Source organism: Lactuca saligna, chromosome 5 (genome assembly GCF_052625555.1).
Source record: "Lactuca saligna cultivar CGN05327 chromosome 5, ASM5262555v1, whole genome shotgun sequence".
NCBI classification, from domain to species: Eukaryota; Viridiplantae; Streptophyta; class Magnoliopsida; order Asterales; family Asteraceae; genus Lactuca; species Lactuca saligna.
Genome location: NC_136421.1, coordinates 150,036,577 through 150,062,431, shown reverse-complemented (window position 1 = coordinate 150,062,431; position 25,855 = coordinate 150,036,577). Strand labels below are relative to the sequence as shown.

Genomic DNA, 25,855 nt, shown 5'->3' with positions numbered 1-25,855 from the left:
TCAAACACACAAGCACAAAAGAAAGCCCAATCTCAAAGCCCAAAATGCAAAACCCATCTGATTGAATACTTGAGGCATACTCAGCTATACGCTAAGCATACACGCTGTCTGGCTAGTATGCCGTGCGTACAAACTTGTAAGCCCAACATACTCACCCATTACGTAACGTCCCAAAAATAATGACATAAAATTTTCGTTTTTAGATTAATAAATCGTTTATACATATTTCCATAAAAACCAAGGTTATCAAGATTTAGCAAAACATCATTAAATTAGAGTAATTCACAGAATGCATAAACATGTAGTGTGTGCTCTGCAATCATCCCAAGCCCTTCCATTCGAAAACCAAAGTACCTGAAACATAAACTGAAAACCGTAAGCACAAAGCTTAGTGAGTTCCCCATGATACCACATATCACACACACATAAATCACATACTGGGCCCCCGCCCGCCATTAGGCCTCGCCCGGTCTCGAGTCCTACTCAACCTTGGGTCTTGCCCGACATCGAGCCTCGCTCGACCTTGGATCCCCCCGGACATCGAGCCCCTTTCGGATTACATATCTATTAATCACTAGGCCCCGCCTGACATTGGGCCCTGCCAGATACACACATAATCATAAAAACATATACCTTACTAATACATGCAATAATCACAAAGACTATAGCATACCATACCACCATCAAGCCCCGCCCGACATCGGGCTTTGGCTGGTAAGCATAATAACATATACTAATAAATAACATACAATATACTTATCAGGCCTCGCCTGGCATCGAGCCTCGCCCGATAAGCATACCATCTCATAACGTATGCAAGAGTTACGAAGACATCTAGAAGTCTAACATAAAAACCATGGGTCAACATTCGTACCTTTGACCCACTAAACCCAGTGAGAAAACTTACCTCACACTGCCAAAACACACAGACGACGCTGACTGCGGACTGACACATTCCCCGAACTGTCAAAATCAAAATAACACCCAATTATCCATTGGGTTCGAAACCATAACCAAAAATCCATACTCAAGGTGAAAAGACTATTTTACCCCTAACCAAGCTTGGTACAAGACCAAGGCCCAAACTCACAACCTGAAAGGCCTAAAAGCCAAATAACCAACCAAGGCTCAAATATGGCCCAATTTTCCAAATTGGGCCCAAACTCCTTACATGTGCCTTACCCTAAAGCCTAACCAAAATTTCTAGTCCAATAAACTTATACTTAGATGGCACATTAAGAACTCAAACACCCAAGCCCAAAAAGGAAGCCCAACATGAAGCCCAAAAGCCAAAAATCCTCCTGACTGAGTACGCGGCAGTTGTACTCTAAGCATACATGCAATTTGGCTTGTACGCTGCACCTACAGAATTATACGCCCAACGTACTCATCCATTAAGCTAAAAAAACTCCAATAAGCAGTTAATGCTCAAGACCAGGAGTCCAAACCACATATCTACTTCTTAAAGAACGTCTAGAACCATAAAGTCATTGACATGATGACTTTGCATGCCCTAAAAGAACCCAACATCAAAATAAAGCATTACCCTTTCACCAAATGGACACTATCTCAAGCATTAGGGATTCCTAAACCCTAAAGGAAACAACTTTAAGCATCTAGAACCTCAGAAACACTAAGAGTGGCAACTCATAGCTCTTGGAGTGGTACCAAACCACTATATCTCATTCTTGTAAGCAAAATGAACCAAAAACTCATACAAACTAGATCTAAGCCAATAATAAGATTCTTACCTCAAACAAGCTGGAAATCAAGCACATAATCTAGATCCATAAGCTCATCCTTCATTCACAACCTTGTATCAAACTCCATCTTCTTGGAAATGACCCAAATATACCAAAATGCACATAATGAGCTCAAAATTACAACAATGGTGGCTTAGAGACGATTTCTAAGGTTTTGGGGACTTGGAGGTTGGTAAAGAGGCCAACCCTAAAGACTTAATAAGCTTATATAGGATACACACCTGAAAATTAGGGTTTTCCCTTTCCCCTTGTACGCCCCACGTACTCCTCGCATACTCCTCGTACGCCTAACATACGAGGTATTGCAAACCTGATCTGAACCTCGCAGTATGCTAAGTGTACTCAACATTATGCACAACATAATGCCCTTCGCATGAGTACACCCCGTGTACTCCCTCGGTACACCCCACGTACTAGGGTTTACCCACAAACCCTAACATATTTCGAAGACCATAACTTCTTTGTTATAATTCTGATTTCGATAATCCTTCTATCCATATAAAGGTAATGAGAAGGTCTACACTTCCATCAACTTGTACATTCTTACCAAATCTCGAACAAACATCCATTTTCCATAAAAGCCTAAGCTGACAAATTACCGAAATACCCTTTGAATCTAAAACACAAATCGAATACCCGAATCATCCAATTTACATTATCCAACCCAAATGAGTCCAAATCTCAATTCCTCAAGGGTCCCAAGCCCGACTAATACACAATCCCTAATCACCACCCCAAATGGGAAACAATTCGAAACATGACGTTACATATTAAGCCAAAATCCTCCTTAAGCACTTAATGCGTAAAACCAAAATTCCAAACCATAGATCTGAATCCTAATAAATATCTAGAACCATAAAGTTACTGACTTGGTGACTTTGCATGCCCCAAAAGAACCCAACTTCAAGATATAGCACTTTACTTTCAATGAATGGACATAATCTTATTCATGGGTGATTCTAAACCCTAAAGGTGCCTACTGTATGGACCTTTAACCTTAGAAACACCAAGAGTCGCAACTCATAGCTTCTAGAGTGGTGACAAACCACTAGATCTCATTCATGGGACCAAAAAGGGTCCAAAACTCATATAAACTAGATCTAAGCTTATGATGTAAAAGATCAAAGATTTTTACCTCAAACAAGCTAGAAATAAAGTAGATAATGAAGATCCACAAGCTCTTCCTTGATTCACCACTTTGCACCAAGCTTCTACTTCTTGATTATGGACCAAAACACACCAAAATGGACACAATGAGCTCAAAACACAAAGGAGAGGTTTAGAGTTTCGTGTATGAGGCTATAAAGACATTGGAGGCTGAGAAATGAGGGTTTCATGAGCCATAAATGTGTTTATATAGTGTCTAACCCCGAAATTAGGGTTTCTTAAATCCCTTCGTACACCTCGCGTACTCCTCGTACGCCCAAAATATGAGGTCTTGCATTCCCGTTTAACCTTTCATAACTTCTTCATTTTAAGCCCGATCTTGATGATCCTTGTGACAACCCGAAATTTCCATTTGTACGAACATTATCTATTCAATAGAAGCTAGTCCAGTTTCTGTAAATTTCAGACTTGTCCGAACAAGTTTGTGTACATTAGGGTTTACGTTTCTGGACGTATCAGGAGAGTGGATGCTCCTGTAATTGTGAAACTTGAACATTTTAAGTTTCACAATGTTATATTCCGACTTCAGGAATAAAAATATTTTCTGTCAAAATATTCCAGGACTATAAATAGATTTCTGAATTTAATTAATTCATTATTCACAATTCCAACTAGAGAAAAGCCAATTCTCTCTGACGGATCTTCGGGTTTTCATCCCGGATTGTGAGTCTACTTTCCTAAACGTGTTTTATTACTTGTTATATGCTTTATAACATCAATTACATGTCCAAAATACAAGATCCGTGAGTTTACCGCCCAAGAACGTTCTTGGGGAGTAAACTCCAAAATGGAACTTTAAGGCTTCCTAGTCCCATTCCCTCGATAGACAACGTGTAAAGGACCTTGTGTATGATCTTTAGAGACTAGAAAGCATCCAAAATCAACAAGTTAGAGGAGTTTACGGCCAAGGAACTTCTTGGGCCGTAAACCCCTTTTTAAGGGACATAAATGCCCTAACTTGCCTCCTTGAGCCTAAGGACTTTAACCACTAATACTTGTGCTTATTTTGGACTTCAAAACACTTCAAAATGATATAATTATAGGAGTTTACGGCCAAGGAAGGATCTTGGGCCGTAAACCCCTTTTCTAAGGGTGAAATGCACCACAAACACCCCTAAGGCCTTAAGACAATTTACCTTGAACACATGGGACTTGGATGGGGATCAAAGGACTTCATAATCACTCCTTAAAAGGAGTTTACGGCCAAGGAACATATCTTGGGCCGTAAACTCCAAGTGATGACCTAAATGTGTGCATCTTGTCCCTATTAGCCTTAGATAAAATCATGGAAGCCATCCTTGATGTGCAAGTGCCTCAAATGAATTAAAATCCATCACCCATAGGAGTTTACGGCCGTAAACTCTAGGGTATATGGACTATAGGCTGTAAACTCCCCTATGGAGCATTCTAGGGCCTTAAACTACTTCATGTATTATTCCAACAAAGCTAGAAGTGTTCTTGGATCAAGATAACACTTTAAAACACCCAAAACCACCATGTGAGGAGTTCACGGCCATAAACCCATGAGTTTACGGCCGTAAACTCCAAAGGGTGGGGTTTGTTGGGTGGTGAACTCTTATGCAAGGCCATTTGATGTTTCAAACCCTTTTGCCTTGTCCCGTATCAACTTAGATGCAACCATTAGGACCTATAACACTTATACAAAGTGTATACATGTTCCTAATTGTGTTAACTTACTTTGTTAAGTTATTATGTGGCTAATTAGTTATATATATGCTTATTATATGATAACTAGGCTCGAACGTGTGAACAAGTCTCCGTTTGACACTTAGCACGGTACCCGATACATCAATTCAATCTACTCACCACAAGTAAGTTTATACCCCTTTAATCAACCTTTGAAATACTTTTAAATGTTTTAAATACTTTATGGGGGGGAATACAAGTCAAATACTTATAGTTATTACATCAATCACATGTGATTGCATTAATCACATGTGATTAATAACTAGAAAACCAATGATTTTATCACTGTTCAACTGTTTATCAAACTGTTTCACTTCAAATGTTTTACAAACTCTTTTTACTTATCAAATGCTTTTATTAAACTTTGTTTTATTTCTTATAAATTGCATGCCCATATATGTGTGTGTATATATATATATATATATATATATATATATATATATATATATATATATATATATATATATATAAGTAATGTTTAAAGGGCTTAGGAAGGCCATCCGCCCCATTTCCTTTTCGCGCACTGAGATGTGGTCTGGTGGGATTTCGGGTGACCATCCGAAGGTCGTTTCAACATTAGTTATATATCATATATACATGTATAGACATAAAAGTACTTCCATATTCATATTTATCAGTACATCAATAGTTAGTTACCACCGGGGTAACACAATACATATACATATACTAGAAACAATACATATACAATGATGCTAGAAACAATACATATACTAGAAACAATACATATACAATGATGCTAGAAACACTACATATACAATGATGCTAGAAACAATACATATACAACTATACTAGAACGAGAAACAATACATATACATGAATACTTTATTATTGTGATTTAAATCGGAGCATGACTTAACTGTCATGGCTCGAGTTGTAGCCAGAATTCTCTTGAAGGGAGAGCGTGGGTTTGCGTATAGATCTATACTGGATTGACAATCCTACACCTTGCTGCTAGCTACAGCCGGACCTGCAGGTCTGCGGGTGCCAAACGTCATTCCGTTATTACGACCATTCATTTGTCGTTGTTACTAGTCGATAGTATGGTGCAATTTATCACGTAATGCCTTAATATAAATCCGGTTTAAGGTAGTTAGTACAACAGTAGTTCTTATAATACAAGGCTACAGTACTACAATAATTTACCCATTACATATTTTTAGTGATAACCTCACTTAAACGTTTATGTACAAACTATATTTTGTTAAATGATAGTTACATTTGGGAAATTACACACTTTTACATCAAACGAGCATACAAAACAGTTAAACCTTGGTAGAAGGCTACTTTAATAGAAAATATAGGTTTTTCTGAGAGATTCAAACTTTCACAAACAATTGCAAACCTTTACATACATTTTACAAACTTATACTTTATACATGTTCAAACATTTTTGGATGACAAATACCGACACTAAAATACTTATGAACTCACCAGCTTAATGCTGATAAACTCTTTCAAAATAACTTGTATTCTCAGGTCGTCAGTAGACAGGTACCGAGGCCAGCTTTAGAGAAGATGGAGCGCATTCAAGACTCATCTTATTATTTTGATATACGTTATTTTTGGTGTCTATAATGTACAGAACACACTTGTATTAAAATTATATATTTAATGCAATGGATGATGTTGTTTGCTTATTTACATATACTGTGTTGTGATACTTACATGACGTCCTCCGCCTCAGAACGTTTCCGCCGTTCTTGGTTTTGGGGTGTGACAATCCTTATATCCATGAAGAGGCAACGAAAGGCTCTACACTTTTATCCACTTATACACGCCTTAGAGTTTCTTGAATAAAGATCCAATTTCCCATAAAGGCTTGAACTAACATTTTACCGAAATACCTCTTGGCTTCAAAATACATACCGAACACTCGGATCATTCAAATTACGATACTCACACCCAATAGGGAAGCTATGCGGGACATGACGTTACATTAGGATACTCTAATTCATGATTATTACTTTTGGAAACAATGTTTTGTAAACGATTATGGTTTTTGGTTGGAATTTAAAAATGAAAAATTTACCTTGATTTTTGGGACGTTACATCATCCATTATAAGGATGCCATTCACATGATCAAATGATCAAGAGATAAGTATTTTATCCTTAATTTAGTTGTTTTTAAAGTACATTGCTAAAACTAGTAAAACCTAGATCCTAGGGTGCATGTACACTTAGGTAAATCATTAGATTATTCTGCTGGCTTCTTGATATGTATTTGATGCTATAGAAATCCAACATGAGCAATATCTCTAATATTCCATTTGAGCCACAAAATCGGGGGGCTTAATGAATGTGTTTGTTTTGACAGAATTTGCTTTAACTTTTCTTCCCTTATGATAGTTTTGAACTTTTTCGGAGTAGCCTTAAAAGTTCGTTGGATATGACATTAAGCACCACATTTGTAACATAAAGTTCGATCATTAGCATAATCTATTATTTTAGGACGAATGAACCTATTGTTGTTGTTCATTGTAACATAAACCATTGATGTCACATAAATAAATAATTATTTGTGTCAATTTATTGGGTCAAGAGAGGTTTCTTCATAAACTCATTTCAAAACATGAGTGATGTGTTTCCTTAATTCCTTAAGGGAGGAGGAAGTCATTTCCTCCCAGCATACTCAACTCATTACCACATCATCTTCACGTCAACTTTTCTTTCTTCGCTCTCTTCTATATTTCTCAACCCACAACACACGAAAACTTTATCTTTCCCGACCCACTCAACCTACTTGCCACATCATTATTTTTATTTAATTAAATTAGAAAATATAAAATATAACATTCAAAAAACTTTTGCTAATTTATAACAAAAAATTAAAAAAAACAAAATGTTTATGATCCATGCATTGAAAATAAATGAAATGTTACAAAATTATATAACCAATAAAACAAAACAAAAAAAAAAAAAAGAAAAAGAAAAAAAGAAAAAATAGAAAATTACATTAAGTTGCGTTGAATCTACTCATATGCATGCATTTAATTGTGAATTGAATTGAAATTAAACACAGGAAGCCACGAGTTGGTAAACCCGTTGCATTAAAATTTCTTCTTCAACCCACCCATCCTACCTTTCACCAAATCTGAAGTCGATGGTACCGTCGGTACGCCCTAACCCACTAATAAACTGTTGCACGACTCCGTTCGTCCTAATACGTTTAACCAAATAAAACACTAATGAACATGAGCTTCATATTTCCTTAGTTTACATAAATATGTATTTTACTTTTGGAATTTCAGAAACACGCTTCAGTTTCGAAGATTTAAAAGAATTGTTAAACATCAATAGAAAACCATTTTTTGGACGACATAAAACCCCCAAAAGAAATTAGATCTTTTTCGGCATTGATTTTGCTTTGTTTTTATATGAACACACAACTAGAAGATCTTTAAAGAAAAAGCATGAGTTGAAATCATAGGGTTATCAAGAAAAAATTATTTGTGGATTTTAGAGAAAATGATCTCGAACTTCTTGTTTTTTTGTTACTCATCGAGCGACAATTTTTTTTTTTGTTACTCATCGAGCGACAAAAATGGATTATTATGCCTATGACTATGAGCAAAGTGTTGATAAGGTGTTTTATGCCGAAATAGCTCAAGTCAATGATTCATACCAACATTTTGATTGATGATATATGTGTTTATGTATGTTTTCTCTTGGTTTCTCTAGTGTTTCAAATATGTTTACTAGTACATAAAAACCCATTATATACATAAGACAAAGGTTGAATAAGCCATAAATTGTAAGCATTATATACATAACTAAAGGTTAAATGTAAGAAACATATCACGATCACTAGTTACAACATATAATAATATAGTTCATTAGTCCTAATTAAGTCATAAATTATTAATAAAAAAGTTAATTAAAACGATAAATACAAGTCAATTTTGTAAAACTTTTTCTATAGCCTTCCAAATTGGAAAAATAAGGAAATTAGTGTTTTATTTGGTCAAATATGTAACCTAATTTTAGAATGCTAATTGCAAATCTGCAAGCACCAATTGGTTGGGGGTCATGGGGGAGTGATCGTTATCGAATTACGTGAAAACAAATTCCAAAATCCTAACACCCAATCGCTCTGATTTCTTCTTCTTTCGAATTCGCCCACCACCGAAATTCCCACATTCCATCGCACACGAATACAGAGACATGGGTTTCGTTTCCTTCCTCGGAAGGGTCCTCTTCGCATCACTGTTCATCCTCTCCGCTTGGCAAACGTAAGTCACGATCGACATGTTTACAATCCTGTTTATAATCTGATTCAATTCGTAATGCTATCGGAATGTATCAATATGTACATGTATCTAGATCCAATTGTACTTGAATTCCCGTTGATATTTAGGGATTTTGAACATTAATTTAGCCTAAAGCATGATGGAGAATCCGATATCCTTTCTTTTCCCTCTTCTTTTGTTACTAGAACTTGTTTGATCATATAGGGTATTGTTTGTTTGAATGCTTTTGAGTGTTTTAAATCGCATAATAAACGTATATAATGGTGGTTTTAGCATGTGTTTACGCCATGTACCTCCATGGAAGCTTATATTTATTAATCCCAGTAGAAAAAGTTACAATCTCCTTGAAAGAATGCGAATAAGGATTTGCCCTCTTTTTGTAATCAACACATATTTGTTAATATCTTCAATTTTATGCTTTAGGTTCAATGATTTTGATGATGATGGTGGCCCTGCTGCAGATGAACTAGCTCCCAAAGTAGCTATCCTTCATAGATTTCTAACCTCAAAGTTTGGCCATGGAGTGCCAAGAATTGATGTAAGTCTCATAATTCTTTTAATTTTTTCAAGAATGATCTATTGAGTAACTAATAAAGCAAACTTTATTGGAGGTGGGTCCCATATTTTTGTATTAGATTACCCACAAAATCAATCAACCTAACAATCAAACTTAAGTAAATAATAATGGGATTAAACTTTTTTTATTATGTACTTTTTTTGGCATCATACTATTTAAGTTATTGTGTTTTTAGATATAATACAAAGTTATTGTATTTTTTAGGTATCATACATATAAAATTGTTTTGTATTATTTTTCATGTAACCACATTTTTCACATGACATGGGTCAAAAGACATGAATGCCCTTTTCATCCTTAGTATAAAAAAATAACCCTAGAAAACTTATTTAATTTAAAAATGATATTGGTGCAGGTTAAGCATTTTATTTTGGCTGGAATGGCCCTTAAAGGACTTGGTGGGATCGTGTTTGTTTTTGGAAGCTCCACTGGGGCCCATTTGCTGGTCAGTATTTTTAAAAATATGTTAATAAAATTTATAATTTGGCTGAATTGGTTATATATTTATATCATCATTAAATTAATTCTTCTTCCGATTTTGCAGATGTATTATCTGCTAGTTTCAACTCCCATTTTATATGATTTCTTCAACTACAAAATCCATGATCCAATGTGTCACATGCTCCTAGCAGACTTCTTACAGGTTCTTTCATTTTGTACTATGTTTTAAAGCTTTCTAATAATAAAAAATTATGATTTTCCATTTGACATATCTAAGAAAAACGTTTGATTATTCATTAAAATACAGAAAATCAGAGACATACTTTCATCGTTTTATCAATTTATTCACTTCCTATTTCATAGCGATTAAGATGTTTGTTTGTTGCAGAATGTTGCATTGTTTGGGGCACTTTTATTTTTTGTGGAAATGAAGAAGTTATCTCCAAGGAAAATGCTAAGGAAGAAGCTTCCAAAGTCTAAGACAACTTGAGTTCAAATCATGGTCTTTTTTTTTTTTTCTTCCATTTATGATATTCATTTTGTGCGAATTTATGTTTATAAATATGGAACGCACAAAATAAGAATGGAAATGAAATGAACTACACGGTCTTATTCAAATAATTTTCATTGTAAATTTCTCTATCTCTATCAACTTCAATGGTATTATACTTACATTGACAAATATCATCTGCATTTTAGATACCTTTTTGGTCACTATGTGTTCATTAATCTTGATTCCTTATGACATTGTATGTGAAGAGTAGACAAAAAGAAGTTTGACAATTTTTACAAATACAAGATTGTGGCAGTTATAAGGTATAATGTTACATTGGTTGTTTATATATTGCTCATTTGTGTTATGTAATGATGGGTTTACTTTTTTATTGTTTGTTTTCTATATTTTTGGTAAACAAAGAAAATAAACATACATTTATCATTTTCTTTGTGATAAAGTTAAAATAAATGGGAGTGTATATAGGAATGAGTTTCACACATAGCATATAGCATATAACCATCTAGCATACCACATATCACTATACCAACTAGTGTACCACATATCACTAAATGGGCCGGCCTTGGTGCCTTCGACCCATTGGTATGGTGAGGAGACCCATCTCTCAAGAAATGTTGAACCGATAAGATAAGTCCTAACTCACAGCTCCAACTTAACTACCTACAACCATCATGTGACTAATTTTATCAAAATCCCAAAATACCAAAAATACCCTTACATTCGAACTTGGTCAACCATGATCAAAGTCAAGATCAACAGTCCATGTTGACCCAACTCGTCGAGTTCCTTTATGTCATAACTAGCAAATTTGGCTAGGAAATTCTATCATTTTGTAAACAATATCAATGACAACAAATTGTAACCTTGACCTGATAATGCATATGATGTTATTCGATAACAACAAACTTTCGTCAAAAACCCAATTATAAGGCCCAAACTTCATGCAAAACACTACATAAGCCAAGTTAGGGTTTGAAAACCCTTAAAATCCCGACCTAAGTCCATTTTGGACTAGGATTTCCTTATTGGGCTTAATGGGCCAATAGGCTTTCAATCTGATTGTGTTGGGTTTAGAACTCTTAATTGGACTCTAATTGGATCCACATTAATAAAACCTAACCTTTTGGGCCATCTTGGGCCTAAAATGAAATGGTTTGCCCTAATGGGCCTTATTGGGTTATAATCAATTTAAACTAACCCTAAAGGACCATAAATCTATTTCTTTATACAATTTGGGCCGAAAACCTTCTTAATGGGCTTCATATTTTCGAGCAAAACCAAGAATAGTCCCAAATCAATTCATTTCCTCTTTACAAACCCAATTATCGGCCCATATTTATAAAAAAAGAGAGAGATTTAAAACAAGATAATGTGAGATCTTGACACCTCATCTTTTCTTAGTGGTAATCTAAGCAAAGGAACTCACATGTAACAAAGCAAAATCATCATTAACCATCATGCATTAACCCCTTTGATCTTCTCTCTTCCTTCTTCTTTAACTAAGGTCGATAATTACAAACCCACACCACCACCTTCATATTTTTACAAACACTCTCAAAATCATCTTGAAGACACTCTCTTATCCTCAAAATCACGTGGGTTGTTTGTATTCCAAGAGGACTTCATCAAAAATCTACCTCTTTGAACTCATCTAAGTTCGAAATTTCCCTCAAGAAGCTTGTTAAGGCCGAATCTCCTCACATCATCACCAAAAACCGAAACTTCTAACCCAAGGTGAGTTCGTACCCCATTGTTTTCAACTTTTACTTGTTTTTGGGGGGAGAATACAAGTGTTATGTGTTGATATATGTGTTTATGTATGATGTATGTGATTTCTTTGGTTATTGTTTTGAAAAATGTGATAATACTTGCTATATTTGGAAATCCATAGCATAAATGTGTGAGATTTACAAACTAAAACATATTAAACAACATACTTCAAAAATAAAAGTGCCTACATGCTTAAGATATGGAAATTTTAAGTAAAATCTTGTTAAGGATTATTTTTGTCAAGAAAACAAAAGTTAAGGGCTAAAAGGGGGCATTTAGGTTCTAAAAGGGTTAAACAAGTCATATATATAAAAATAGATTTTTATGACAACCATGTTTTCAAAGGGTCAAAAATGTAAATTTTAGCAAAGTTGGGCCTAAATAATGGACCTCACGGTTTTGGGCCCAATTTATGAAAAATTATAAACTTGAAGGACTAAAATATCATTAAAGCAAAAACTTGAGTCCAAAACTGGAAATGGATAAAAATAAAGGTTAAAAATGACCTTTCTTACTAAATTGGACTAAAAAGGTAAAGTCTTTGGATTGTGGGCTAAAATTGTAAAACTTGCGGAATTTGGACAAAAATTGTAAACCTTTTACAGTTAAGGGCTGAAAATGTTCAATATTATATTTTTGGGCTGAAATCACAATTAAAATAATGTTTGGGCCGAAAATGCCAAAAAAAGTAATTTAAGGACCAAAATATCATTTTTCATCAAAAAAAGACTAAAAATATCATTTTTATTAAGAAAGGGGCTGAAAATGTAACTTTATATGAAAAATGGACTGAGATGGTTAAATAAATATTTTAGGGTCAAATATGTTAATATTAAAACAATTGGGCCAAAAATATTAGGTTTATAACTTATGAATTTTAAAAGTTTATAAAAACCGAAGGGTCGTCATAAATTAAACATCAAGTGTTTTAACTTCGTAATCAAATACTTTGTATAAAACAAACCCGATGCTACAAATATATCCATGAACAGAGAAATTAACAAAATGGGTTGGCCTAATGTTACTCATTGTGTCTATTAGGCCTTCGTGGCCCAATTTCACGATTATTAGGCCCAATATATTCAACACATGTTTATTGGGCTTTCGGTGACCCAATTACATGCCTATGGGACTCTCTATGGCTTTTACATGCTATTGGGCTTTAGTGGCCCATTTGCATTGCTAGTATGGTCCAAATCAAACATATGCTTGATGGGCTAACGTGTCCATAAGCATACTCGACAGCCTATAAATAACACACATGACTAGTGGGCCACATCGCCCTTTTTCGTGTTTGTTATGCTTTATTCTATATTATGTAAACATCAAACGGGTTGCAATCAATGTCATTCAAATTCATGGGGTAATATTGGGGACTTAGTGAGAAAATATCGGTCGACACCAATAAGTGTCGGCAGTAGTCTGTACGTTGTAACTAGAGTCTCCTGGAGGGAGAGCGAGAGTTTGTGTATAGATCTATACGGGGGTGACTCCCCCACACCTGAGTTGTTTGCTACAGTTAGACTCGGTCAGTCTAGGGTGAAAAAATCTTAATCAAAACCGATATTTGTAAAAATGCCAAGACAGACGAAATAGTCATTATCATGTATGGTTATAACGACTCGCATAGAGATCCATTACCATTTCATCATTCATGGGAAATTAACTTCATACATGGTGGCTATTCAATGTGGTTCATGCAATAATACAAAATCATACTACTATTTTGGGAATCGGAAAAATATTGGATTTTCCGGGGAATTTGTATCATTTATTTAACACATCAGATACAATAAAACGAGCATTTTTGGGAAAGTCATACAATTATACATGTTCTGAAATCACGGATACATTTACCCACATTGGATCATCAAATCATATCGTAAACATATTTTATTTCGGAAAATATCAAATTTTATGGGTTATACAACGATACAAACCATTTTTATATCAAACATGCTTATGAACTCAGCAACATTATATATGTTGACCCGTTTTCAAATAACTTGTATTCTCAGGTAACAGATAAGCAGAAGAAAGCTGTCAAGTGTATTAGGCTTTCATGTTTTGTGACATTCAAACGAATAAACGTTTTAATTATGTAATATTTGTTCAATGTACTTGATGTGAACTATGTAAGTTGTACTATGTAATGTTGGTGATGTATGTGTTTGATTCATGTATACTCATAGTAATGGTATTCAATTGTTCGTCACGCAAGCCCTCAGATGTTTTTGCCATCCGGTTCGAGGGTGTGACAGGTTGGTATCAGAGCAGTGTTTATAGTGAACTGGAATATCTAACAATACATTGATATGCAACTATAAACAAAAAAAGGGACTGAATAACTCTGAACAAAAATAAAATAACAAACACTCTTATGTGTGCAACTTAGAAAATTAACATAGTAATAATTCAAGTAAAACCTTGGGAAAGATCATGACATCCCGAGTAAACCGGGACTGTTCATAGTTGTATTAGGGACGAATGTAGCCTGATTAACTACATTCCTTCGGAATACAACTATCAAATGTCCTGGAGAGATCGTGATGGTCAGTAAACCCAAGGCATACCCTTTTAATACCCACAGAAAAGGATAATAAACCGAATGTAAAAATTTATAAACCTATTTTCTTTACATAATCCTCACCCCAGTTACACGTACAATTATCATGGATGAGGATCAACAAGGAATCCAATTCTATCAAGCCTTAGTGGCTCATGGAATGTTGGAAGAAAACCCTGAGGAAGGGCAAGGGGTAGCCCTTGGCCTGGAGCATGATGAATATACCGACACGGATTACGAAATTGATGAAACCAATGAAAACACATGGGATGATGGTGACACAGAAGAAGAAGACCCCTCTGACCCACCTACCGTCAAGGCACATCAGGATTCTCCTGCACCAGCTTGATAATAGATGTAGGGTATGGAGAAGAGACTAAAATGCTAAAACCAAGCTTAATTATAGATTTAGGGTATAGAGAAGGGCCAAAGCTTGATAAATTTGATAACTTTATAACTATGGGGGCCTGCCTAACTTCCAAAAATGGGTGCAAATTGGGCTAAAAGGAACCCTAAACTCTTGAATGGAGAGATCTAGTAAGAGAATGATCAAGGTAACACCTTTTTGCCTTCAAATGGTTGCTACAACTGAGTAGATGCTAGATAGTGGATCTATAAGCTCCTTCTCGTTCCACGCTCTTTAATCTTCGAGTTCTCCAAGAAGTGCATTAAACACACACACTTAGCCTCACACACATTAGATATGGAAGGTTAGCTCGATTAGGTTTTGCTTCTGGACTATAAAGACGAAGAGAGAGGCCACAATGAGCCATAAGTTCTTTATATTGGGTGCAAAATCCGGGAAATTAGAGATTTCCTTTCCAACGCATACTCGTCGAGTTAGGGCCTTCCAACTCGTCGAGTAGACCCTTCATCCCGCGACTAAAATGATCCTTACTCAACAAGTTGTAGCTCCCCAACTCGTCGAGTCCCAGTCCAAAACCCTAAAATGTTATAGAAATAAGTGATACCTGAAAAAAAGTGTTACAGACTAAAGAGTGGAAAGAGCTTCGGAGGAATCATGTGGAGTTGGGATGAGAAATGAGCTGATTTCCGAGGGTTTGTATAGATGATGTTTGGAGTGCGCGCCACACATAGATACGGTGCACGCCATACATCTGGTCGGAGGAAGATGATGTGTCGCATTCTGCATGGTGCCATGTGTCGCATTATGGGTGGTGTGTCAGTGCGCATCGCACATGCTGTGTATGCACACGACTACGCGCAAAATTTTATGTTTTCTTAGAAAAATTCATAACTTGCTCATACGAGCTTCGTTTTTTATGGTTTTTATATCAACGTGTAGATATGGACGAGATCTACAACTTTCATTTAGACCCCGTTGGCTAACTTTTACTTTATTTTTAAAATTATATTTTTAACAGACTTAGACTGTTAAAGTCCGTTAAAAATTCATAAATCTCTCTTTCAATGTCCGTTCTCGACTGTCTTTATATTGCCAAGTTCCTGTTAGCGAGATCTTCGATTCTCATTTAGATTATTTTGGCTAACAATCAACCGATCTAAAAGTCGATATCAATATTTCACACTACTACGCTGGAACTTAGACAAATCAAAACTTCCTTTTACGAATTCATATTTGAGTGTTCTCTATATGCACGCTCAGGGTAATCTATGTGTTTGCTCCATAACAACTTTTTTTAACTCAAACCGTCCCTGCTTTATATTTTTGTTGCACGATTGGTTCTTATGTATTAATGATTTGTTTATTTTTTATAATTATGTATTAATGATTTGTTTATTTTTTTATTAATATATAAATTAAATATTCAAAAGGTTAAAAAGTATCCTAAACCTAATCTAACCACACTTACCAAATCCCCCGTTCACGTTTTCTCCCACCTCCAGTCTTCTTCATTTGTCGCCTTCAACCCCCTCTACCATCGTCGGCCACCAACAACTATTGCTCCTGCCACTAGCTTCCGATGATGGTTGTCTTTCCATCGTGTTCTTCCTTCAAAACCCACCGACCGAACCACAAAAATCTCAGAGCATATTGACGAAATTCGCCAAAGAAGGAGGTGATGAAACAGACCCTCGAACCAAACAGGTTTGATTTCCATCGTGTTCTTCCTACACCACATGTTTGATTTCAATTTCAGTTCGATTTCATATTTGATTTTGAGTTTTGAGTTTGATTTCAGTTTCAGTTCGATTTCAAGCTTCAAATTGCCATCGATTTTGATTTTAGTTTTCTTGTTCTTTTGGTTTCAGGATTGCTTTCATAAGAAACCACTTATTTGAATTTTGATAACATGGCTCGGAACCACCAATGACCTGTCTGAGATCTCTTCCAGGTTGATTTCTGTTTATTATAATTTTTTTTAATTAATGGAATGCGTTTGTGTTTAATGAAGGTTTGCTAGAGAAGACATTATTTTGATTTTGGTTTGGTATCGGTTGTTGGTTCGTCGAAGAAGACAGAGTTATGGGTGGTTTGTCGGAGAAGACAAATTTGTGGGTGGTTTACAGAGAAGAAGGAAAGAGGTGGGGCGGAGTGATAATTTAAGATCCATCTTATTTTAATATTTAATTAATATCATTTCCACATTTAATCAAGGTTGTAGAACTTGTTACTCGGTACCTGTTCGGCCGACTACCGAGTAACGAGTACTCAGGAGTACTCGGATTCGTTAATTCATGTATAAATATTTTTAGGGAACTTATATATCTCAAAATCATATGTTAAAATCGTAATTTGATTGAAATATATAACCAAATTAGATACATGTGAATACATAAAAACTGAAAAACACATAATGGTCTCCCTTCGTGAACAATTACTGAAAATTTAAGATATATATGAGTAATAATCACATGTGTGTTATATAATAAATCGTTAAGTATATTATACGTATTAATCACCGAGTTGACATGGTTTTACAACAATACTCAGTTCACTAAGGGGCCGATCGAGGAGTACTCGAGATTCTGTAACTCGCATCGGTAAGAGGCTGAGTACTCGGAGGAGTAATCGGTCAACTCGACGAGTTTTACAACACCGCATTTAATTATTTTTAATTAACTGATAATTTAAAAAATCTAAAAGAAATCAATAAGGATAAACAAATCTTTTTAGAATGAAAAGAGACCAAACGTCCAACAAAAATTTAAAATATGAACATTCCAAATTAAAAAAAAAAAAGTCACGCAGATTAGCATATAACTTAACGTTGAATATAACTTAGGGGGTGTTTGGATAGGGAAAAAATGACTGCTTATTAGCTTATTGTTTATTCTCACCACAATAAGCTAATTTAAGTGTTTGGATAGGATACTTAAAAAATCAGCTTATTGTGGTAGGAATAAGCAAAATAAGCTGATTTTATTAAGCTATGAGAGCAATGCTTATTGCTTATTGCTTATTTTTAATGATTCAGAAATTAATATACATAAAACCCATAAACCCTTCAAATCCGATCGTTTGCTTCACCTGTTATTGCTGCCGATCGCTATTCCTTTTCTCTCTTGGCCATCGTCCTTGGAAACCATCGACAATCAGGTATGTTCATGATCTTCCCTTTTTTTCTCTGTTGTTATCGTTCCCTGCAATCAGGTATGCCTTTTTTTTATTAGTGATGTTGTTCACGAATGTGTTTTTGTTCCCTGCTATATTTCCCTGCAACCATTGATAGTTCTTCATTCTTGATGCAACATGATTGTTTTTTTTATCGGTGATGCAACATGATTGTTTTTTTTTCCTTTTTTTAATCGGTGATGCACCATGCCCCCTGTGATTATATTGCCTTTTATTTTTTTAAGGATGTTGTTCACGATTGTGTTTGTGTGTGTGTGTTTTTTTTGTTCCAGAAACTGCCATTAACCTGTGATGGTTGATCATAACATGCCCCTATGATTATTCTTAATTTTCTTCATCAATTAGTGTTGTTGTTATTTGCTATTATTGATGGTATTGATTGTTATTTGTATTCATAAATTCCGCTGCCTATGTTTATTCAACAGTAGGTTGAAATTTAAGAAGTTTCTTCATTCCTTATCATGATTTAATATAGGTAATGGACACTGTCAATGTTCATGATATGGATTTTGATACAACCAAAGTGAAAGTTACAAATAAGTTTAATTGGGATCCTCATACATTCAAGATATTTCTTGAGGAATGTATGACTGAGCTAAAAAACGGGAATACAACGAGTACTTATTTCAAACCGCCCGTGTGCCAAAATATATGTAAGAGGCTTTTGGAATGAACGGGTAAAGAATTGGACATAAATCAAATGAAAAACCAATGGGACATAATGCGGAAAGAGTTCAAATATTACGACTGTTTAACAAGACTAGAAACGGGAATTTTAGTTGATCCCGTGAAAAATACAATCTCAGCATCAAAGGAATGGTGGGATGATAAAATAAAGATAATAATTAAAATTTTTATCTAACAATATATTATTTGTATTGTGTTTTTCATGACATTCTAAATTTGTACATATAGGAAGATAAAGAGTTTGCTAAGTTTAAGGATAAGAATTTGGATGTATATCAAACATATTATGAGGCTTTATTTCGGGATACTGTAGCTATTGGAGACAAGGCTAAGGTACCTTGCGAATTTGGCGACAATAGCACTCCGAATGATGTACAGCTTGTGGATATTACGGATGGAAAATAGGATACTGATGAAGTCCTCTTATTTGATGATGTTGATCCTTTTTTCACAATGGATAGTTCTAGTATGAATAGGAGGGGAAAAAATTAACTCCCAGGCGTAACAAGAAAAGAAAATTTGAAGGAAAAAATGAAGGAAAGAGTATGGCAAACTCATCATATGAACAGAAACTCGACACTGTTTTTGATGTTCTGTTAACAAGGAGCACTCAACCCTCAAGACAAACCACACAGTCACCCATAACAGAAGAATGCATGGCAATTGTCTCTAGTTTCCCGGGTTTTGAAAAAGGCTCAATAGGATATTTAGAAGCGTTAGAGGTCTTTTTAAAGAAACCAACTCGTCAAAATTTTATGGTTCCAAAGAGTAATGAAACAAAGATGGAGTTTCTCAAGAGGCTTATATAGAAAGAGAAGTAGTGTTAGACTTATCCTTTTATGTCATGTGTTAGACATTCTCTATTTTTTTGGTCAATTTTGCCCTTTCCACATGATTATGTTTTGTTTCCTTTTCTATGATTTTATCTATTAGGTAGACTTTAAATGGTTGTCATGTGTCAGACCTATTCTTTCAACTATTATGTTAAATGTAAACGGTTGTTTTGTGTGTGTTTTATGCAATGTCGTTTGATGTTTGTTTTTTGATCAATTTTTCCCTTGCCCCATGATTTTGCTCTTGTTTTCTTTTCAATGATGTTGCTATGATTTTATCTAGTATGTGGTAAATTTCAATCTTACCCTTGTATCCTTTTTGTTAGTAATAGGTTATATTCATGGCCAATGATTGTGAAAGTGACAACTCATATGACAGTGATGACTTATGTGATGAAATTGAAGAAAATGAAGAGATTCAAACACGTCTTTTATGTGGGCTTGCTGTCAAAGGGTTACTATTGACTCAGAAATCGAAAAACGTGCGTAGACGTCGCCGTTCATCTACGCGCACAGGAAGCATGCTTATCAATGAAATACTTAACGATCATGAGAGCCGATGTTATCAACTTTTCAGATTAGAAGTCCCGGTTTTCAACATGTTATGTAGGGATCTTGTTGCACATTATGGGTTAAAGAAATCACATCGTGTATCTATTGAAGAGTCCTTGGTATTTTCTTGTTGTACTTAGCGCATGGATTTGGAAATCGGTTAGTTCAAGAGTTCTTTAATCATTCTGGAGAAACAATCCATAGGCATTTTCATAAAGTCTTGGATGCTGTGGTTAACCTAAGTAAGGACCTCATCAAACCAAATGCTAACTACAACGAAACTATACCAGAACATATTTTAAATAACCCTCGGTATTATCCATACTTTAAGGTAGTTACTTAGTTGCAAAGTTATGTTATTTGGTGAATTTGTGTACTTGTAAAAATAATTGGTAACTTGTTATAATTTTTGAAATTGTAGGATTGTATTGGTGCCATCGATAGAACACACGTGAAGGCCTCTGTTCCGCAACATGAACAAATCAAATTCATTGGGCGAAAGAATTGCGTTACTCAAAATATTATGGCAACATGTGAATTCAACATGTGCTTTACCTTTGTGTGGGCTGGTTGGGAGGGGACTGCACATGATACGAGAATTTTCAATGAAGCGCGAAGGAGACGTAAAGTTAAGTTTCCACTTCCAGCTGATGGTTAGTATCATTACTTATTAATAGAAGTTTTATATTTTCAAACATTATAAATGAATAACAATCATATGCTTTATTTGTACATGTACAGGTAAGTATTACCTTGTAGACGCCGGATATCCTAATACAAAAGGTTATCTTGCTCCCTATAAAGGTTCAAACATCCGTTATCATATTCCCGATTTTCAACGTGGACAGACTTCTGCCTCGCGGGAACCAAAAGGCTTCAAAGAAAAAATTAACTATTATCATTCGTCACTTCGCAATATAATTGAACGAACTTTTGAAGTTTGGAAGGCTCGATGGGTGTTACTAAGAGATATGCTTGTATATTTTGACTTCGAGACCCAAGTTAAAATTGTGCTAGCTTCAATGGCGATTCACAATTACATTAGAATGAGCGTTAGTGGTGATGCAACATTTCAAATAGCGCAAGAAGAATCTTATATTCCGCGCAATGACGAAGGACCCAATAATGGTATTGAGCCACATGATGAAGTATCAAGTATATAACGTAGAATTGATGATATATATATATATATATATATATATATATATATATATATATATATGTGTGTGTGTGTGTGTGTGTGTGTGTGTGTGTGTAGTACGCGATATGATTGCAGAACAAATTTTCTCAAGGTCAAACAATCGTGCACGTAATGGCGTATGATTTGTTTTGAAACTCTGTAATATTTTCATTTTATGGTTTAATGTAGTAGCATGAAACTATTTTGTGTAATATTTTGGATAATATGGATTTGGAATGAAATTTGTGGTCTAATATTATTATTATTATTTAAAAAAAATTGTTTTGTTTTAATTAGAAAAATATTTAGTAGCATCATAATTGTTTTTTTAGTTCTTATGAATAAGAAAATTATTATTATTATTTAAAAAAAATGTTTTGTTTTAATAAGAAAAATATGTAGGAGCATGATAATTGTTTTTTTAGTTCTTATGAATAAGAAATTTTTTATTATTATTTAAGAAAATGTTTTGTTTTAATAAGAAAAATATGTAGTAGCATGATAATTGTTTTTTTAATTCTTATGAATAACAAAATTATTATAATTATTATTTATAAAATCAAGTTGTTTTAATAAGATAAATATGTTAACATATAAGAGAAAACTCTTTTTTATCATTTTACTCATATAAACTGTTTTGTTTGCCAAACACTTAAAAATATTTATTGCTTATTGTTTATTTCCACCACAATAAGATAATCCAAACACTTTTTAAAAAATTTATTATTCCCATTGCAATAAACAAAAAAAATAAACTAATAAACTAAAAATATATTTATCCAAACACCCGTTAGCTTTCCAAAAAAAAAAAAAAAAAAAAAAAAATCGTACGCAAATGGTCTGGCTTTTTTCACCATCTTTTGCTTCACAGTCGCAGTCCCTCCCACCACAAGACACCAGTCGCTGGCTGCCCCATTGCTCGACTCCCTCCTACTCATCATCTCAGGTCTTCTTCTCCTCCCCATCTTCGTGCGTTTTATATGGCGTAGACTTTCTCTTCTCTCTCTAAAACTATGTAAGTAATTAAAGTATCATCTAGGTTTCGGCAACTAATTTATGCTTGTTAACACCATATGGTTTGAAACGATGCGCATCATATGCTGTTTAAGTTACTTTAAGAACACATGGAGTTGTCAACTATGTGCCCAAATGCCAAGTGCGCCTACACATGTGTCTCCACAGCGATGGTTAAACGGTAATGTTTGGGTATATAAACCCAATAGGGTTTTAACCTCTCCTGTGGGATTAAACTTTTCAAAAACCCACATTATCGTACAATGCCTCCAAAAGGTTGGAAAGTTGTTGTCATTGATGATAATCCTATAGGTCTCATGCCCTTTGGTTGATCTGCAAATCCAAAATTCCATATTAAATCTTACTTTCTTACTGTTTCCATCTTCATTAAACAAATTTCTTGAAATATTGACTTCTGAATGATGCAGCAAAATGGAGAATCTTGGTGTTCAGAACTTAAAAGTTGGTCAATTGGCTGAATTTAGAACAGTTGAGAGAGGATTCCGTTGTGCTTGGTTTAGATGCAAGGTAGTTCTTTCATTCGATTCCTTTCTTCCTTTAAAAAAAAAAAAAAGACCAAAATACCCTCATTATGAACATTGAAATAAATAGAAATGAGTATTCTAAAATTCCTTTTTCCTTGTCTAAATAATTTCCATCAGATCCTGGACATAGTCTTGGAACACGAAATCATTATGCTGGAGTACTGTGATTTTCCAGGTGAAGGTGAGTTTACTAACGTAATTTTTGAGATAAAAATTGAAAAATTCAGCTTTACATAAGGACCAAAAATGTAATTTACTCTTAATTCTTTTTCTGCTTTCGTACTTGTTGAACTTAAATATAATGTGCCTATTTGTAGAATTTTTGGTTGTATAGCCCATTGCCTGTAATTTTAGAAATTAAAAACTACAGGGACCAAAAGTGTAATTAATGCAAATTAATAGGAAGATATAATGAATTTGCACTTTTGCAGAGATTAAGTGGGTGAAGATATACGAAAGGCAAATAAAAAAACAACTGATGGTGAGGCCTCAATATCCAAAAATGTATCTCAAAAATGAAATGCCACCTGTCAATTCCATTACAGAAATATGTGTTGTGATTGATGGGGAATGGAAAGTTGGGGATTTGGTAGATTGGCATAAAGATGATTGCTATTGGTCTGCAAGGGTTAAGACTTAAGAGAGTTCTGAATCATGACAAAGTTGAGGTAATAGATTTATAACACTTTTTTAATTTTTTAATTTTTCTGATATGTTTTTTTTCTTGTTTATATGCTGTGTAGATCGAGTTGACAATTCCTCCAGAAGGAGAAGGGGGTATTTATGAAGCAATTTGTAAGGATCTACGCCCAGACTTACACTGGTCTCCAAGAGAAGGCTGGATTTTAATATTTAGGGTTAATTTGTTCTTAAACTAAATTGAAAATGTAAACCCTCGTTTTCATTACTTTTTTGTGTTAAATTAGTTTTTGACATTAAATTTGACATGCAGGAAGGTGAGGCTTCATGTGGGGCACAGCTTATTTTTCCATTACATCAAGGTTGAAAATGGATATTACAACGTAATAGACTTGACTACCCTTTTGTTTGATGTTGCTCTTGGTTTAATGAAGGAATGGAAGCTAACTATATCATTTTCTTAGTTTATGTCACTAAACTTATGATTGTATATTCTAGCCTATCAAACTATCTAATTTTGTGTCACTCTAGTCGTTATTATTGGGTATTACCATTAGGGATGCAAAAAAAAAAAAAAAAAAAAAAAAAAAAAAAAAAAACGGATTCGGGTTGGAATACTGATTCAATCCAAAAACTGGTTTAATCCGATCTGCTGGATATGGACCGGATCCACATCCTGAGCCCACAACCAAAGTAGAACCTGGATTGACCCAATACAGTTAAAAAAAATGTTACTGCTAGACGAACAATAGGGAATAAATGAACAATCTAAACTGAATTAGTTGACCAAAAAATTTAAAATTACTTCCTAAAATATCTTTTGCGACTCTATATTAGTAAAATAGGTTAATTTTAGTGATCCAAAAGAGTAAATTGTATGTTTTCATTTTATTGTATCTAGGGGTGAGTAGAAACTGAACTGAAACCTAAAAAATCAAAATAACCGCAGGAGCTGAAGCCGAATAACCGAACCAAAACAAAAACCGATACCGATGGTGCGGTTTTTAATTTTGAAAAATCGAAAAATTATGGTGCGGTTCGGTTTTATGTTTAATAACCGCACCAAATTAACTGAATTAACCACAAATAGGGTGACAATTGTGTCCTGATTGGATAGACAAGTCAGAAAGTTAAACTAAAAAATAATAGTGTCGTATTGGTCAAATCTAGCCCGAATATGTCAAACTTAGACACGACTCGACTAACCCGTTTAATTACAAAAGTTTGTGTGTCATAATTGGGTTCGTGGGTTAGAATCGGATTCATGGTCAAAATTGGGTGCATGGGTCAAAATCTATTTAAGTACGGAAAATTCCATAAAATTAAACTCATAAAAACATCCAAATTCTAGAAAACAAATCAGATAAACATATCTACATTCCAAAAAAATAAACTATTGAACACATCTAAATAAAAAGTTAAAACTCACATCAATCTCTAATTAGAGAGAGACAATGAGAACGGAAGGGGTGGAGATGATCTCGATGAAGTATGTTGTTGGGTATAGTTGTATAGTGTGAAGTCGCTTCCAAGATTTAGAGGTAAAATGCAAATACGCCAAATTTAATAAAAGAGTTAAATAAATATTAAAAACTTTTTTTAATCCTAATATATATATATATATATATATATATATATATATATATATATATATATATATATATATATATATATATATATATATATATATATATATATACGGGTTATCGGGTTGACCTATGAACATAAATACTAAACTGAATCAGAAAAATCAACTCAAACATGTTTATTTGCACGTCAAATTTATTATATTTCTTGTCGTGTGAGAATTATCACCCATAGATACGAGTATATTTAATCACACCCTATAAGTTATGGAGTTGTAAATAAGATAAAGATGATACATTAACAAAACATTTTCGGATTAACCCATTAGAGGGCTCAGTGTGGACAATGCCCATAATCGTTTTTGTGAGGTGGCACCTTAAAACATCGTGACCACGTGGGGAACACCGCTCCCTTCTCGTTATGTGACCCTTCGTTAAAACGGTAATTAATGATTGATAACACGTTTTTTCCCCTTTTCCTTCTAT

General features: G+C 34.4%; 2 protein-coding genes across 3 annotated transcripts; both read left to right on the top strand.

Annotated features, from left to right (window-relative positions):
* The first annotated feature begins 8,681 nt into the window (after nt 1-8,681).
* Nucleotides 8,682-10,608, top strand: LOC144997199 (uncharacterized). Its single transcript, XM_078957051.1, has 5 exons — nt 8,682-8,888; nt 9,330-9,444; nt 9,839-9,928; nt 10,028-10,126; nt 10,313-10,608. Exons 1-5 carry the CDS (start codon nt 8,821-8,823, stop codon nt 10,412-10,414), a joined length of 474 nt encoding a protein of 157 aa, XP_078813177.1. The 5' UTR covers nt 8,682-8,820; the 3' UTR covers nt 10,415-10,608.
* An 11,812-nt stretch (nt 10,609-22,420) lies between these two features.
* LOC144997598 (uncharacterized) lies at nt 22,421-24,195 on the top strand. 2 transcript variants are annotated; one of them, XM_078957490.1, is made up of 6 exons: nt 22,421-22,531; nt 22,625-22,780; nt 23,028-23,127; nt 23,262-23,325; nt 23,576-23,812; nt 23,888-24,195. In XM_078957490.1, exons 2-5 carry the CDS (start codon nt 22,710-22,712, stop codon nt 23,782-23,784), a joined length of 444 nt encoding a protein of 147 aa, XP_078813616.1. In that variant the 5' UTR covers nt 22,421-22,531; nt 22,625-22,709; the 3' UTR covers nt 23,785-23,812; nt 23,888-24,195. The 2 variants fall into 2 exon arrangements, with proteins under 2 accessions (XP_078813616.1, XP_078813618.1); XM_078957492.1 differs by lacking the exon at nt 22,625-22,780 and having other exon boundaries at nt 22,431-22,600.
* The last annotated feature ends 1,660 nt before the right edge of the window (nt 24,196-25,855 follow it).

Bases quoted from the DNA above. Each gene is read 5' to 3' on its own strand.
- LOC144997199 (XM_078957051.1), top strand. From the start codon at position 8,821: ATGGGTTTCGTTTCCTTCCTCGGAAGGGTCCTCTTCGCATCACTGTTC. The intron at 9,445-9,838 runs GTAAGTCTCATA...ATATTGGTGCAG, and splicing joins ATGGAGTGCCAAGAATTGAT to GTTAAGCATTTTATTTTGGC. The intron at 10,127-10,312 runs GTTCTTTCATTT...TGTTTGTTGCAG, and splicing joins TCCTAGCAGACTTCTTACAG to AATGTTGCATTGTTTGGGGC.
- LOC144997598 (XM_078957490.1), top strand. From the start codon at position 22,710: ATGGAGTTGTCAACTATGTGCCCAAATGCCAAGTGCGCCTACACATGT. The intron at 22,781-23,027 runs GTAATGTTTGGG...TGAATGATGCAG, and splicing joins TCCACAGCGATGGTTAAACG to CAAAATGGAGAATCTTGGTG. The intron at 23,128-23,261 runs GTAGTTCTTTCA...AATTTCCATCAG, and splicing joins GTGCTTGGTTTAGATGCAAG to ATCCTGGACATAGTCTTGGA.